Raw genomic sequence first — 16,376 nt, 5'->3', positions numbered from 1 at the left:
TACGCAATGCAATTACGAGTGCGTAGCGCGGTATTGGAAACTGATAAGAAACGCGCAAAGCTTTGTTCGTGTACCCGAACTTGTACCGTTTAGCTAACTGATTTTTTGGACGACAGCGGCGATTGTTCGGCTATTCAAAATGCTACGATAGCGCTGGTATGCTGTGGGTTTGTTGCGTTGCATGCAGTGCAGCGCTTTGCAATGATTTTTTTGAGCTTGAAATTTTGAAAAATATTCGCAATGACTTTTAAATAATATTAAGATTTTCGTTTTTTTACAAATTGTTTAAAAACTTTTATTTTGTCACTCTCTTTTCTGTTTTTGTTTTAACTTTTTTTCGCTCGTTCTCTACTCTGATGGAATTAGGCCGATGGATTTGTTTATTTAAATGGTTTGGTGGAGTTCTCAAGTCGATTGCAGTTGAAATTTTAAAAAAGTTTAACTTCCGTTCAAGTTAAACGGATGCGTTAGGGACTAAATTAGGCGATGTATTGAAAAAAATTAATAAATAATTCTCCGAAAGAAAGGAAAATATTGACGACAAAAAGCTAATCAAGTATATCTATACTAAATTGAAACAAAAAACTGAAAAGACTCGATGTCACAAGACAGGCATGTATGTTTTATAGGTTAAGCAAAGTGAAATAGAATTCTGAAAATTACGATTTTAATTTAAGGTTAGCACGACAATGTGAAAAGGTCGTCTCGATTTGCTTTCTAAAATACATTTTAAGCTCTATTCAACAACTACAACCATACAGAAATTTTTTAAATTAAAATTTATTTGTGAATATTTACAACACTCTGTACTTAAGGTCGTCTCTAATGTCAATGGCTCTTTTGAAGTGTTCTATAAAAGGGTTTATCTTTAAACTGTTTAGTATCTGATATTATTGTGGATGAAAGTACGATCTCAAAAGATTCCGTATAATAGAGATTAAGAGAAGACCGAACATATTATTTTCGTTGGCTCCTGTATGGATGTATTAAACTTTTGTCTAGGTTAGGAAGACCTCAAATTCGGCAGTTTATTGACAGCAGCTAAACTTGCGATAATTAAATATTGAACTCGGTCCAATACACAATGATGACTCCTCTTCGATAGGTTCATTCATTGCGTTCATACAGGTTATATGGATACAAATCCTTCCTAAATATGTATTTTTTGTGTTGTGTCTTGTTAAAATCTTTAAGTTTACAGTCGTGACGGAGAGAAGTTTTATATTTAGAGCGTTACGACATAGTTTCTGTGAGGAATGACGACTTCTGTATTTTCGCAACGTCTTGCTAGAGAGTATGATAGTTTTTTCACCTAACGGTTGTTTTTAAAATAAAAAAAACTAATCGAGATACAACAGCAGGATGAATGGGGAACCCGATTTCTCAATCGACGACGGTAAAGCAGATGTTCCATTGCGCAACTATGAAGAAGTTCGAATACCAATTACCCGTCAAATAAGGCGGCAAAGAACTGATAAGGAGCATGCATCAGCTTTGGACGAGCGCATTGTGTGAAATAAAAAAAGCCACCTTGAACAAACTGATTGGACCTTATCAATGTGTCGAAAAGGAGCTACGTTTCTGCCGCTATGACGTTGACTGACGTTGAGCAATACCAAAAGCTCCGTCTGGATCGGGAAGCACCTCTCCAAGCCGTTCGATACCAAATGAGTTTTCAGACAAGGCGACTACCTATCGAGCGGCTTCTCAATCTATTGCTGGAGAAAATAATTCGAGCTATAGAGCTAAATACAGAAGGTAGAATCTTCTACAAAAGTATACAACTTCTGGTGTACGCCAATGACATCGATATCATTGGCCATAACAACTGCGCCGTTAGTTCTGCTTTCTCCAGACTGGATAAGAAAGCAAAGAGAATGGGTCTGGTAGTGAACGAGGGCAGGACGAAATATCTGCTGCCATCAAACAAGCAGTCGTCGCAAACGCGACTTGGCTTCCACGTCACAGTTGACAGTCATAACTTCGAAGCCGTAGATAATGTCGTCTATCTTGGAACCAGCATTAACACCAACAACAACGCCAGCCTCGAAATCCAACGCAGAATATCTCTTGCCAGCAGGTGTTACTCCGGACTAAGTAGGCAATTGATAAGTAAAGTCCTCTTCCGTCGAACAAAGACCAAATTCTACAAGACAACATCATCATGGACGATGGCAACAGCTGATGAGTCGGCGTTACGAGTTTTCGAGAAAAGGTTCTGCTTTTGGGAATTGGCAATGGCCAATATCGCAGTCGATGAAACGATGAGCTGTACGAGATTTACGACGACACTGACATATTCCAGCGAATTAAGAGGCAGCGACTCGGTCACGTCGTCCGAATGGATGAAAACACTCCAGCTCTGAAAGTATTCGACGCAGTACTCGCCGAGGAAGCAGAGGAAGACCTCCACTCCGTTCGACAGATCGGATGGAGAAGGACCTGGCGACTCGTGGAATCTCGAATTGGCGCCAAACTGCGAAAAGAAGAAATGACTGGGGCGCTGTTGTTAACTCGTCTACACGGCGTAAGCGGTGTCTACGCCATTAGAGAATAATAATGTTTTTTGCTACAACAACAACGACTTAACGAACATAAAATGGTAATATTTCAAAATATATTTTCTACGGCATTGCCATTTGAATAAAACATAATAAAATTACCGTTAAACAAAATTCTTTATATCATATGTAACTGTATATTATTTAATATATTCAAACTATGTATTTTATATTCGTATATGTATATACATAAGTTTGTATTTAATCTTTTTGAGGTTATGCGCAAGCTCCACTTCAGAGTCCTTCCGCCGTAGTTTCACCAATAGCACATTACATTGGTCACATAAAAGCGACCAGCATTGATGGACGCATTCGCAGTATTCATTCAACAATCGCAGCGCACAGTTTCGAAATATACTCCGCGCGGACACAGCTAACGGTAAACGGTAGTGTTTTCATTTTATTTTCACTATGTTCCTGTGGCGTTTGGGATTATTATTTTTTCTCAGCATAATTGTTGTCTCCACAAATCAGTCTTGGCTGAAACCGGGCTGCCACAAAGTGGGTAATACGCGCATCATATCCATACCGGAGTGTGTGGAGTTTCGTATTACCACCAATGCTTGTCGTGGATTCTGCGAGTCGTACGCTGTGCCGTCCATACCGTTTGGTCAGGCTATACCGGGCATATTTAAGCCGGTCAAACCGGTCGTTTCGGTGGGTCAGTGCTGTAACATAATGGCGGCGGAGGAAGTGAGTGCAAAAATATTGGACGTTGGGGTTTTGATGTGTCATATAGTTTATTTTCTCCAATTTCAGGTGCAAAAGCGCGTACTTTGCATGGGCGGTATGCGTAACATAACCTTCAAATCGGCAGTATCCTGTTCCTGTTATCATTGTAAGAAGAATTAGTGTGCTGTTGAAGAATGTTGGCGTAATTTGTGTTGAATTTGTATGGGCTACGAAACACCTGAGCTGCACGAGTTTGTTATGTGATCTTTTATATGTATGAAAACAGTTTTTAATATGCTCTGAGCCGTGCATAGTTAATTATTCAATATATATACATACATATATACATACCTACAATATTTTTATATTTTATCTGAATTGTTGTTGCATCCGATTAAAAAATAAAATACAAAAAAAAAATGTGTTTCTTTGCGCGTTTGATTAATCGCCTAGAATTATGCTACAAAATTTTAAATTTTCTCTCTCATGTCGCAAATTCATAAATAACAGCAGCAGAGGCAGACCAAAACTTAGACGGATTAATGGTGTGGATCAGGATGTTGTCACACGGCGTACGTAGTTATATCCGAGTTTACAACAGCGCGCCAGCCGTTCATCTATTTCGCTTTTTGGCGCCAATTGGAGATTCCTTCTCCATCTGGTCTTTCCAACGGAGTGGAGGTCTTCCTCTTCCTCTGCTTCGCCCCTGCCGGTACTGCGTCTAATACTCTAAGAGCTGGAGTGTTTTCATCCTCTTAATCCGCTAACTATATCGATGTCGTCGTATATCCCGTACAGCTCAACTTTTGATTGACTGCGATACTCGTCGCTGGCAATGCGCAAAATAGCATGAATCTTACGTAGAATATTTCTCTCGAATATCTATTGTTGTCATCGTCCACATCTCTGTACCATATAGCAGGACGGTAATGATGGGTGACTTACAGAGGTTGGTCTTTGTTCGTCGAGAGAGGACTTTACTTCTCCATTGCCTACTCCGTCCGAAATAGGACCCGTTGGCAAGATTTCGAAACTGACGTTGTTGTTGGTGTTAATGTTGGTTCCAAGATAGACGATATTATCTACGGTTTCGAAGTTAAGTCCTCGTTCACTACCAGACACATTTGTTTCGTTTTCTAATCCAGTTTGGAGAAAGCAGAACTAACGGCGCGGTTGTTGAGGCCAATGGTATAAATATCAACAGCAGCTGTACATTCTTATACCTATAATATTTACAAGTATATACATACATACTATATGCATATATTCACATAGAATATATGGAACTTAGGGCTTCAACAAACAAATTATAATCATATTTTTTTAGCGCTACTTACTTTCTCCCCACGAATTGCCGCTGCTGCTGCGCTTGTGCTTCGACTTCTCGCCTCCATGTATTGGCTAGTCTTTTGCGACTTCGACTTCCTAGAGGAGCCCAATCTAGTGCTGTTCTGGTAATGTTGTCACGTGATCTTCGCAAGGTAAGGCCGATCCATTTCCATTTACATTACCAAATTTCGTTAAAGATCAGTAGCTGTTTAATTGCGGCCCAGGGGTTAGCACTGCTAATAACACTTGATCAGAATACCAGCATAATCTTACGAAGACAGAAGTTTGCAGCGATCGCTGAAATTTCAATAATTACATATTATCAACTATCATTTAAAGGGTATATATAAATAAGTAGTTTTAGGTATGACTGTCATATATCCATATATATACGCATGGTCTTTCAGTTTTTGATATAAAATCTGAAATTTCGCAAACGTCATTTTCAACTTATGAAGCTGCTCAGTATTTGGAACCGCAGATATTGGGCCACAATAGCATACAGCTGTCATATAAATTGAACGAACAAAATCAAGTTCTCGTTAAGCTATCATGTTACTTTTGTTCAGTATTGTTTGGCATTTCATCATGAAAAGACTAACGCCTGAACAGCTTAGCTGATCTGATTGTACACGAAGATCGTGGTGAGTCCATTCCGGACCGTTCGTACCAACTCGGACTAACGTATGGAACGACTTGGCGCATTTTACGGCAGAATCTTAAATTGAAAGCCTACAAAAAACAGCTTGTGCAAGAACTGAAGCTGTTCAATTTTCCCAAGCGACATCGCCTCGCGCTACGGGCTCTTGAAAAGTTCCAAGAAGATCAGACGTTTTCGAGACAAATTTTATTCAGCGATGAGGCCCATTTCTGGCTCGATGGGTATTTAAACAAGCAAACTTGCCGCATTTGGGACGAAGAGCAACGTGAAAAGATTCCAGAGCTGCCATTTCATCCAGAAAAATGAATGGCCTTGTGTGGAGCGATGGAATCATCGGCCCATATTTTTTCCAAAATGATGACGGTCAGGACGTAACCGCCAATGGCAACCGTTATTGCGCCTTGATAACCGACTATTTGATGCCTGAAATTGAAGCTCGTTATCTTTGCGACATTTGGTTTTGACAAGACGGCGCCACTTCCCACACATCGCATAAATCAATGGATTTATAGAGAGAACAATTGCACACCAAGATCTGTAAAGTCTAAAGTCTATGCGGACAGTCTCGCTTGGATTCTGGCCTTTGAGCAAAACATAACACGTATCATTCGCCAGTTAACAGTAGAGATGCTCGAACGGGTCATTGAAAATTAGACTCAACGGATGGACCGTCTGAGACGTAGCCGTGGAGATTATCTTAAAAAAAAAATTTTATTTAAAAAAGTTGGGCACCGAAATGAATCAGCCTTTAATATGTAAAAATTCTAAGCCATCTGTTTTGCTTCTGTTAACTGCTACTCGCATTGATAATTATTATGAGTAACGGCATTTGGATAATAACAGGTTAAATGTTTGAGTTTATTAAGGATCCGATGCGAGTACGAGATGAGTGGCGAAATAAATAGAGAGTCGCTACAGTCTGTTTAAATAACATCATTACCTGGACGAGCGAATACTGTCAAATAAACCATTAATATTTTAATGTCAACAGCTTTACTGTTATAATTGAGTCTATACTTCTTTTTAAGTTTTTTGTTTTTAGCTTTGTTTACTAACCTGAACAATTTCAATGGCTTTTCAAAATTAAAAATCAATATATTTCTTATTTAAAAAAGTTTCACCGTGATTAATTTTATTGAAATAAAAAAAATAATAATAATTGTTTCGCAAACTTGTAGGCACTTAAATTCTGTTTAACAAAATAACTGAGAGCTTGCGGCAAACTCTCAAATCCAAATTGCTGCTATCACAATTTATAATTTTGCAGCTGGTGCTGAACCTGCATCTGTCAATATACTTTGCATTTCAAGTAAAACTTCGCGCAACACGCACGTAAATGTATCCACATCGGTTACGTGGTTATTACGCCAACAAGTGCATGCCAAAATCATATCATTCTCACGTGGATTGTAGCAGCAAGCATAACCATCGTCCGCAGCTGGACCATAAGACATGAAAGCCAAATTAGGTGTGGCCACTTGTGAGGTCGACACACGAAAGATTAAGCTCTTCACATAACCAGGGGATTTGAAAAATTCCGGTATTGGTTTCTTATTCTCAATAGCCATCAGTTTCAAGCCCAACAAATGTCGATCCACACCCTTACCCTGCAACGCATTCGTGGTGTAAGCGCGGTGACCGTTTATAGCGGCACGCAACAGCTCGACACGTTTCTTATTATCGGCGCATTCGTCCAACATGGCTTTGGCAAAGGCGACGGATTCATTGGAGCACGAGCGTATGGTCTCGGTGCGTCCATTGATGTAAATACGCAAATGTGCGGACTCATATTGCGCGGCTGGTACTTTATGTAGCCTGTAAGTAGTGTTCAAGAGTAAGTGCATACATGAAATTTGATTTTTGTAAATTAGAGACAAAATATATTTACTTGTAGTAGGCATATTGCAAAGCGATTTGTATGTAGCTGTCCGGACTGAGTTTTTGCTGTTTCAGGAAACCTTTGCCATAGTCTTGGAAATGTAAAACATTCACGTGCAAATTTTCAGCCAATTCATTTACGTTTTTCCGTGCTTTTTCAATATAACGGTTTAAGGTATTGTTGCTTTTTAACGGAAGTTTAGCGGCACATGGATAATTATCACGAGCACTGCCGTCATAGTGTTTGTCGTTGAATCTAGGGGAAGAGGAGAATACAATTTTTTTTATTATTTATTAATACTATTTGCTAAAATATAGTGTTATGAATTAAAATTAAAATAATGCAAAAAAAAATATTGAATTATTTTCTATAATATTTATAAATAAATATTGCAGCTTTTTAAATGTAGCAGCTATCACAATGCATATGACTTTGTAGATATGGTGCTTACGGACTTTGTCCGTTTGAGGAAAAACCATATGTTTGATTTTTAGATACAAACAAAAAACAAGAAAATACATTAACTTCGGTTGCAACAAAGCTAAATACCCTTCACAAGCGTATTTTTTACAACATGAAAGGGTATTAAAAGATCTTTATATTGATTTTGATTGATGAGTTTGTATTACAGCTATATGTTATAGTAGCCTGATGTGAATAATTTTTTCGGAGATTACAGCGTTGCCTTAGATAATAATTCATAATAAATTTCATGACGATATTTCGTCAAACAAAATAATTTTCTAATTACAAGGACTGAATTTTGATCGATCAATTTGTATGGCAGCTATACGCTATATTATTGCGATCTGAACAACTTCTTCGGAGATTGTGCCATTGTCTTAGAAAATAATCCGTGCCAAGTTTCGGAGCGATCTCTCATAAAACAAGAGATTTTTACATACAAGAACAAAATTTCGATTGTTCAGTTTGTATGGCAGCTATATGATATAGTAGTCCGAAATCGGCGTTTCGGACCAAACAGCAGCTTTTTGGGAAGAAAAGAACATATGCAAAATTTTAGAACTATATTTCAAAACTGAGGGACTATTCGCGTATATAGAGAGACGGATAGACAGACTTGGCTAAATAGACCCAGATTGTCACGCTGAGATTTTAATTGGACTCCGACTCTTCCTTTTGGGTGTTACATACTTTGTGGCAAACTTAATATACCCTGTTCTCGGTATAATAAATATGCTTGTGAATCCACGTACTTTGCCCGTTTAAAGTTATGGTTTTGTATGCTTCTAAAATATACAAAATAAAACTTAGATATATACATACAAGTTCTTTGACACGTAATCGGTGATATTGGCAATTGGTTGCCCCTCAGCCGGTGAATGCTCATAGCAGAAACCACTCATACCATTGCGATTTAGTATTAACTGGAAACAAAGACATCAACAATTATCTCTAAACTACAAATATTATTATACAAATCAACGCACTTGTATCGTTTTATCCATCCAACGATTGGCGCTATTAACATGAGATCCACCGCCATGTATTAACTGAGCACTTAGCTCATTGAAAAACTGATCATCTTTAACCTCAACACACTCGTCCAGCGACACCGTAAATAAGGCACTTTGTATAGTTTTCACATGTTCCTTATTACGATCGATTTTGATCAGCTCCTCATAGGCCTGCGCCCAATTATCACGATTATCGGTTGTTAATATACCGAATTCGATGCCCTTTTTCTTTTCTGTCGCGATTATTTTTTTAATTTGCGCCAACAACACATCCGGATGCAGTATCGCGCCTTTATAATTGTAGATGGGCAAACTGTAAAACTGCAATGTGTTGTTAATTTAAAAGAAATAAAAAAACTGAAACTTTCAAAGTTCATATTTTATAAACTTACATGATTTTTGTATATGACAACCACATGTGTTGACTTTGGATTGTACTCTAATGTGTCCTCACCCTTTTGTGGTATACGACATGTGCCGTAAACTTTGCTAAATTGCGAATTGTCAAGCTCATATTTACCCATTTTCACAATTGGTACTTCACCAGCATCGATAATTTGCTTGTAGCGTGCCAAACTGTATATCACTTTGACGGCATAATTTAAATAGGCTTCTTCATTTTCAAATCTTTGTTGTGGAAAACTCATGCCCGGACTCACGTAAACGGTGACTGGGTCACGATATTGCAGATAAGCTGTTTGCAGCCAACGACGAGCTAACCAATTTTGTTCACATTTGGCGGCTTTTTCCAAAAGCGCTTGCAATTCAGCACCCTCACCAGTTTCGAATTTTTGCACCGCTTCTTTTGTTTCGATCAACTCACATGCACTTAAAAGCGGTTCCACAGTTTTCATAAACTTATCCAAAGTATCCTTTAGTGGGAATGCTGGATAACGCAATAAATTTTGTTTCTGTGGGCCTTCAGATACCGAATAAAAACGTTTATCAAGGACATCTTGCTGTGCGGCAACGCTGACGCTGGGTAAGCCTGCCTTCAACGACGTTTGCAGTGCGTTTTTAGTCTGCATAATAAGAAAGAAAAAATTGTTTGAAAACTCAAATCCATTTCATTCACTTGAATGCATTTACATACCAGATTAAAGACGGCGCGACGTGCTACGAACTGCATTGCGCTACTTTGATCAACGTTAGTGTCTTGCCCAAAGTCCGTATAGCTATTCACGCTGCAAATAATCAATTTGAGTTGCACAATAATTAAAAATTTCACGGTACAAAAAACAAAAAATTTAAACCGACAGATTGCCAATGTCTATGTTTATTTTGTATGCAAAATAAATATTCTAATATGTATGTATTTACCTTTGCCCTTTGTGCATAATCACAGGTGTGCTATAAGATTTTAGTGTTTAGATTAGCGGTACACTAAAAGGGTTTAAAACAATTTAAAATTTAAGTTCAGTTATGAAAAGTTTGCTACATTAAAAAAACCAACGCACCACGTAGTCAAAATTTCTAAACTAGTTTACGACCGCAACTGAAACTGTTTCAAGTTGCTGTGCCAGTAACAATACTTGTCGTCACTCTGAGTATAAGAAATCAAGCTTGTTAGCACAACATTTGCTTTTTATTTTATCTCTGCTATTCCAACTCTCGAAAGTGGTAAAAACTGTTTTGCACTTTTGTTATCAATGGCACACATGAAAAAGGTGTCTCCAACAAGTGAGTAGAAAACGCAAGTGTACTTTTACCTCCGCAAAATAACAACATTTTGCTGTTGTTTGTTTATTTTTCTGTCACTGATCGGCGTTCCGTCGCTTTTGTTACGCTCTCTTGGCTAATTATTACAAAATATTTATCAATCAGCTGTTTGAATTTTACCTTTATTTGTTTATGCACTCCGCGTATATTACTTTTGCAAAACAATCATTTGCTAATCCCTCTTGTTTTGAGGCCTTCAGTAACGTTTTTTTTCCAAATTTTTACAATTTTTTATATTTGCCTCCAATTAAGACAATTTAAAATTTAGTTTTGTGAATTTTTTTGCCTTATAATTTTTTTTTTCAAAATTAGACACTTGTTGATATACAGGAGCGACATCTAGTGTTATTTTCATTAAGAGCTGCCAAAATGATGGCTGCTGGTGTATGACGTGGCTAATAATAATGTTCGGCTATTTGGTATGAAATATTGTGGGAATTTGAAAATAAGTAAATATTTGAAATTTTAAGTTACACTAACAAATATACACCCACACATTGTGCTTAAAATCTAAAATATTTAATCTTTACACTTTCGTTTTGAACATCTTCCACTTTTGATCATTATTATACTACAGTTATTTGCAGTAATTTTTATTGACTATCGTTTCTGCAAACAATTACGTAGTGACAGTTTTGATGACAGTTGAGCTTTTTCAATCGGAAGGACATGTATTTATTTCAGCATAAGAATCGTCATTTCCTTTACGTTTGTGTTTTGGGTATTAAATAACGAGAGTATAATGTTTCAACATCCTCTTGAAACTACGCATCTTTTAATACGTCAAAGATTGTTTATTTTAGCAGAAAATCGCAAAAAGCTGAAGTAAGTCGTTTTTCTTTAACTGCAAAAAGAGCGCACAAGATGTAGTTAGACGCCATTTTAAGCATTGTTAAAGTTTTCCAGAAGCTTCAAACACACATTATTGCAAATAAGAAGCTTCTTTTTACAATTTCCATTTGGTGTGTTTGATAACTAAATATCGGTGTTGATCACTGAACCACAATGGAACTGGGCTGGGTTTTGATAACCTGAACAGGGTATATTAAGTTCACCGCAGAGTTTGTAACACCCAAAAAACAAAAAAACATCGGAGACCCTGTTAAATATAGAACAACTGACCGATCGAAATCAGGAGTTTTAAAGGATTTTTTTTTAACTATTTGTGAAGGATGTTATAGCTTTGGGGCAACTGAAGTTAACGTTTCAATTGTTTATGCTTTGGTTTGGAGATAGCACAACATCATTTCAAGTATCAGCTAACCATAATGAGCATAATGAATAATGCGTTATTTCCACTTTAAAGTATTTACTACCGGTTTCATAAAATAATAGCTTTTTTCTACATTGTTAAGAAATTAAAACACAGATTTTCATTTCAAAACATTTATTTGATAATTATTTACATTTACCAACCATAATTCTAATCTATATATTATACATACATATATAATCTCTATTCGTACCCTCAATTACAATTATTTTGTAAAAATGCTCTAGAGGGTTGGTTGCGTAACATCTAAAATGCTTTACAAAACAGCATTTGAGTATAAAAAATACACCTGATTAATATGTTTTCGATAATATAATAATAACGTTTATTATAAATCACATTTTTGTAACCCAAATAAAACCACTACCTTAAAAATTGAAAACACTTTCAACACAGTGCTTAAAAATTGATTTTTAAATAAGAAAAAATCTTTTTAAATAAAAACTTATGTTTTTTTTTTGTTCTACTTAAATAAGAATTTGTGTTTTTTTAAACATGAAAATGCGTAGAATGATATATGTGTAAATTCAAACGTGTAAGATGAAATAGAAAAAAAGGCAATTGTTTTTAATATTACATTCTACATTCTGCTACAAATCACAGCGCGAATTGTTGTTTAAAAAAATGCTTTCTTATTTTTTTCCATATTATTGTATTGTTTTTTTTCTCATATAAAAAAGCACAAACTTACATATATATTTATAATGAAATTGAACTTCAAGTTTATTTGCATTTCGTGAATTTTCAACACAATATATCGGTAATATATACATATGTATGTATGTCAATAATTAGATACTACTAACTCCTTAAGCTTAGCGCGTAGTTTTTAAGTTTTATACTTTGTACAAACAATAGTTGGAATTTAAATTCAAAGAGGGCGTGTGTAATGAGTAAAAAAGAAATATATACAAATATGAATAATTGATTATAATATACTTATTTATATGGTTTTGGTTGATGCGCACCTCATGGAGGTGGTATTACTTAAATATATAATTTTTTTATTTATTTTTTCGATATGCACAAATGCATTGAATGCCTTTAGCAGTTTAAGTAATGCATGCAATATTAAAAACATACAATTCTATGCATATACATACGTACTTATACACATGCTACATAGGGAAATTTGCTGTATGCACGCATTTGTAATTATCACAGCTGATAACCAGTTTAAAGTCTGCAATTTTTGACACAACTGATAATTCTGTAAAAGCATTGCATTGGTACATTTAAAATTGAAAAAATTTAAATATCGTTTTTTTTTCATAAATACAAACATACTAACTAAGACTATGAGGCGTTTTGGAAAAAAAGCAATACTTTAGCATATAAAGAAAGAGCCTTAATGCGCCTAAACAAAACTTATAAACTACTATATACATCAACAGTTATGTAGTAATGATAATATCCAAGGTACACTAAAATATAATGAACATAACCGTTAAACCCGATGTGTGATGTTTTCTTTGAAGCATTTTAGTTTATGTTTAATACACGTTGAAATTATTCAAACTGAGTGTTTATATAGTTAAACTGTGTCGTTTTGGCATTAGGACTGCCTGCTATTGTTGTTATGTTGTTGTTCGTTGTTGTTAGCTCTGCTATTGTTAGTTGTCGTCTGCTGAGCTGCTTGATTAGCATTTATGCTAAGAGCAGTATTCGCTGGTGCCCGATTACTTTCAATAATATCGACATTAATTGAAGTCTGCAAAGAAGATAAATACAAAAATAAATATAATTAATTTATTTTAGGGTTTATCGTTGTTATTTTAATAATGATTTATGGAAAATATGCTGCTTTGATGAATGATGACTGTGTGTTTTAATGTTTTTAAGAGAGTGACGCGCTGTTAAGCATAAGAAAATAATTATAAGTACATATTAGGGTGTTGCTTATTTCAAAATTGATTTTTTTGCAAAGTTTCACTTTTTGTACTAAAAACGAGAATTAATCTAAAACAAGCGCTAACAAGCAATTTTTTTTATCATTTTGCATTAAACCTAAAACTTTGAAAAGCAGACTAAATTTTTTGCTCTGCAAAAGTTGCTTTTCTGATATTTGATGGTATTTTTCATAAAACCACTGCTTTTAAAGTTTGAAAGGGCGTTTCAGAGTGCTTGGTGTTTTCAAAGTTGGTGACCAACATTACTAAATCGATTGGACTCAAATTTTAACACGAGCTGCTTAAATATATATTTTTTAGTAAATAATATATATTTTTTAGTAAATAATATATATTTTTTAGTACATAATATATATTTTTTTTAATCAATAAATATTTTCTTTTATAAATATTTACGAAATTTTGTCAAAAAATTTTATTTTGCTTATTCTTACAATTAATTACAAGATTTAACATTACTTTAACGAAATCTGTTTCTTTTTTTAATTTCAGAGGATTCAGTTCAGAGATATAGTGGTCACCGCGCGTCTTTTTTGAGAGGAACTCCCGGAGATCAGCTGTAGTTACTTTCCAAATAAATATTTTTACTAATACTAAATCTTAAAATACAGTCAAAAGGTATCATAATATGTGTAAAAATTTTTGGATCAATATTTTTTTGGGGCTTCCAACTATATAACCCCTTAAAGTTATGCATTAACTGCACTGAGACTGAGTAATTAGCAAATGAGCATTCATGCACTACCATGGCGTATGAGCAACATAGAATTTACAAGGCATTTGTATGAATGCTCAGTACATTTGTTATATGTACAATTTTAAGTGCGTATAACTTTTAAGATAGTTGTTTTATAAAAAAACCATTAACATTTTTTTATAGAGCAAAAAATTTGCTACTAGAATATCAAATTTTTATAGTTATATATTAATTTGTTTTTGAGCCAAAATATTAAATGCAAAAAGTTAAAAAAGACCAAGCTTTATACAAAGGAAAATAAATATATTTTAGGCACGGTTTCAATTGAAAATAATTAGCTTCTATACATTAGATAATATTTTAGCGTAAAAACTAAAACAGCAGAGAGCGTTGCAAAAAAAATCAACATGGGTAATAATGAACACCCTAAAGGGCAAATATATGTGGAAGAAATTTATTGTATGTGCTTGTATCCAGTTTAAATTCACTTCAGTAACCTGTTAACTTTTCAGTGGAAAAATTTATGGAAACTTTTTAAAAGCTAGCATGTTTGTAATAAACAAAGTGAGAGCGGGAGATTTTATTCAAAACATACTGGAAGTCTACAACAGGTTCAATAATCTCAAACTGTCTGCAAATGTTGTTGGGCAACTAATGAGATTTTTTTTGCGTCTGCAAAAATGTAGATTGAAATAAGTGGCGTTTGTTTCAAGTGTCTAAAAATTTTAAATAAATACATAAGTCTCTATTGATATGCAAATCGCTTTCGAAATCTTCCACACTAATAAATTTCCAGCTTAGAGTCACATTCAAAGAAATCCATTCAATGTTTATATTTATATTTATTTATTTATACATATTTATTTGCCGTTTTACGCAAAAATTAAGTTGTAAACAAAACCAAATAAGCTGACTTTCAACAATATATTATTGAGGCAGGTAATGTTGATGTTTATCAACACGAAAAAGTGCAAAAACACACATTTTGACGGCAAATCTGTAAAAGCGAAGTATTTCGGTATATGTGTGATATATAAAAAATACACAAAATGTGTTTAAAAATACGCACGAAAACATTGTGCTAATTTGTGGCGGTTGACAAACAGCTATACATACGGATAAATATATGTATATGTGATTTAACTCAGTTAAAGCAGATTACAGAGTGCGAAAATTTTTGTTTAAAAACGTGAATTGCAAATCTCGTGCGTTTCATGCTAACATATGTACGAACTACTGCAAATATTTAATAAAAAGCGAAAAGCGTCAACAATTATTGATAATTGTATATGCTAAGTGGTTATATCTGAACAAGAAGTTTGAAGTTCGCCAAATTTCGTTAAGATAACACGTCAATTAAAAAAAGTTTTCCATACACGAACTTCGTTTGTATGGCAGCTATAGTCGACCCATATGAACAATAATATATTCCAAATTTCATGAAGATATCTTGTCAATTAAACGAATTTCCATGCAAAAATTTTCTTTGTATCGGTGAATTTTTATGGCAGCTATATGCTATAGTGGTGTGATATCGTCGATATCGGAAAATGAGCAGTTTTTAAGGAGAAAAGGACATGTGAAAAATTTCAGATCGATATCTCAAAAACTGAATCTCTAAAAATCGGGAATCTGGTAGCTTCAACGCTAAGCTCTATAGTTTCTAATTTTAATAATCATTTAAAAATGTATGTGTATATGTATATGTACATATGTATGTATATGCCTCTACAGCCAGACTGCTTGTCGCCAGAGCACATAACTACATATACATACATGCAAATGTATGTAGGTACATAGTTCCGACTAATTTCCGCACGTGGTTTGCCTTGATTAGCTAAATTGAACGATTTGCCATTGACATTGAGCTTAATTGCATACTAACTACACGTTAAAAAATGAGTAATTTTTCAAACAAATCTAAACGTCATATTTCTTATTAAATTGGAAATTATTAGTGTGTCAGGGTAAAGTTAAGGGTTAATAAAAAAATTAAAATAATAATTTCATGATAATTTGAACTTTGATAATTGTTGTTTATGATGTAAATATTGTAAGGATGTAAGTTTTTATCAATCGATAATTTATGTTGCTTACGCAGGGTTGCAAATAATACATTATATGAAAAAATAATTGAATTAACATTCAAATTTTTTTTTTAGTTTTTTAAACTTAAATAAAAATTAAAATTAAAAAA

The 16,376-nt window shown here is 34.5% G+C and overlaps 3 protein-coding genes across 6 annotated transcripts in view; 1 reads left to right on the top strand and 2 right to left on the bottom strand.

Annotated features, from left to right (window-relative positions):
* Nucleotides 1–2,893: 2,893 nt before the first annotated feature.
* LOC126754001 (thyrostimulin alpha-2 subunit-like) lies at nt 2,894–3,640 on the top strand. The gene is made up of 2 exons (XM_050465820.1): nt 2,894–3,254; nt 3,321–3,640. The coding sequence occupies exons 1-2, from the start codon at nt 2,973–2,975 to the stop codon at nt 3,411–3,413; spliced, it is 375 nt and encodes a 124-aa protein (XP_050321777.1). The 5' UTR covers nt 2,894–2,972; the 3' UTR covers nt 3,414–3,640.
* Nucleotides 3,641–6,321: 2,681 nt separating this feature from the next.
* On the bottom strand, nt 6,322–10,595 carry LOC126753986 (carnitine O-acetyltransferase). 3 transcript variants are annotated; one of them, XM_050465798.1, is made up of 8 exons: nt 10,038–10,283; nt 9,901–9,963; nt 9,674–9,764; nt 8,973–9,602; nt 8,554–8,901; nt 8,390–8,490; nt 7,112–7,357; nt 6,322–7,038 (listed from the first exon to the last, which is right to left on the bottom strand). In XM_050465798.1, the coding sequence occupies exons 2-8, from the start codon at nt 9,915–9,917 to the stop codon at nt 6,477–6,479; spliced, it is 1,995 nt and encodes a 664-aa protein (XP_050321755.1). In that variant the 5' UTR covers nt 9,918–9,963; nt 10,038–10,283; the 3' UTR covers nt 6,322–6,476. The 3 variants fall into 3 exon arrangements, with proteins under 3 accessions (XP_050321755.1, XP_050321757.1, XP_050321754.1); XM_050465800.1 differs by lacking the exons at nt 9,901–9,963; nt 10,038–10,283 and adding an exon at nt 10,420–10,595; XM_050465797.1 differs by having other exon boundaries at nt 9,901–10,283.
* Nucleotides 10,596–11,669: 1,074 nt separating this feature from the next.
* The window catches only part of LOC126753981 (scavenger receptor class B member 1), a 70,689-nt gene continuing 65,982 nt past the window's right edge, over nt 11,670–16,376 (bottom strand). For both annotated transcript variants that reach the window (XM_050465787.1, XM_050465786.1), the window contains exon 11: nt 11,670–13,283. In XM_050465787.1, coding sequence (XP_050321744.1) covers nt 13,128–13,283 — 156 coding nt within the window. In that variant the 3' untranslated portion in view covers nt 11,670–13,127. The remainder of the gene's footprint in view (nt 13,284–16,376) is intronic.

Source organism: Bactrocera neohumeralis, chromosome 3 (genome assembly GCF_024586455.1).
Source record: "Bactrocera neohumeralis isolate Rockhampton chromosome 3, APGP_CSIRO_Bneo_wtdbg2-racon-allhic-juicebox.fasta_v2, whole genome shotgun sequence".
Lineage (NCBI taxonomy): Eukaryota > Metazoa > Arthropoda > Insecta > Diptera > Tephritidae > Bactrocera > Bactrocera neohumeralis.
This window is presented reverse-complemented; position numbering and strand designations above follow the sequence as displayed.

Coding starts and splice junctions, on each gene's coding strand:
- LOC126754001 (XM_050465820.1), top strand. CDS start 2,973: ATGTTCCTGTGGCGTTTGGGATTATTATTTTTTCTCAGCATAATTGTT. Junction 3,255..3,320: donor ACATAATGGCGGCGGAGGAA/GTGAGTGCAAAA, acceptor CTCCAATTTCAG/GTGCAAAAGCGCGTACTTTG.
- LOC126753986 (XM_050465797.1), bottom strand. Junction 7,358..8,389: donor GATTACGTGTCAAAGAACTT/GTATGTATATAT, acceptor CTCTTCCCCTAG/ATTCAACGACAAACACTATG. Junction 7,039..7,111: donor TTGCAATATGCCTACTACAA/GTAAATATATTT, acceptor CACTACTTACAG/GCTACATAAAGTACCAGCCG.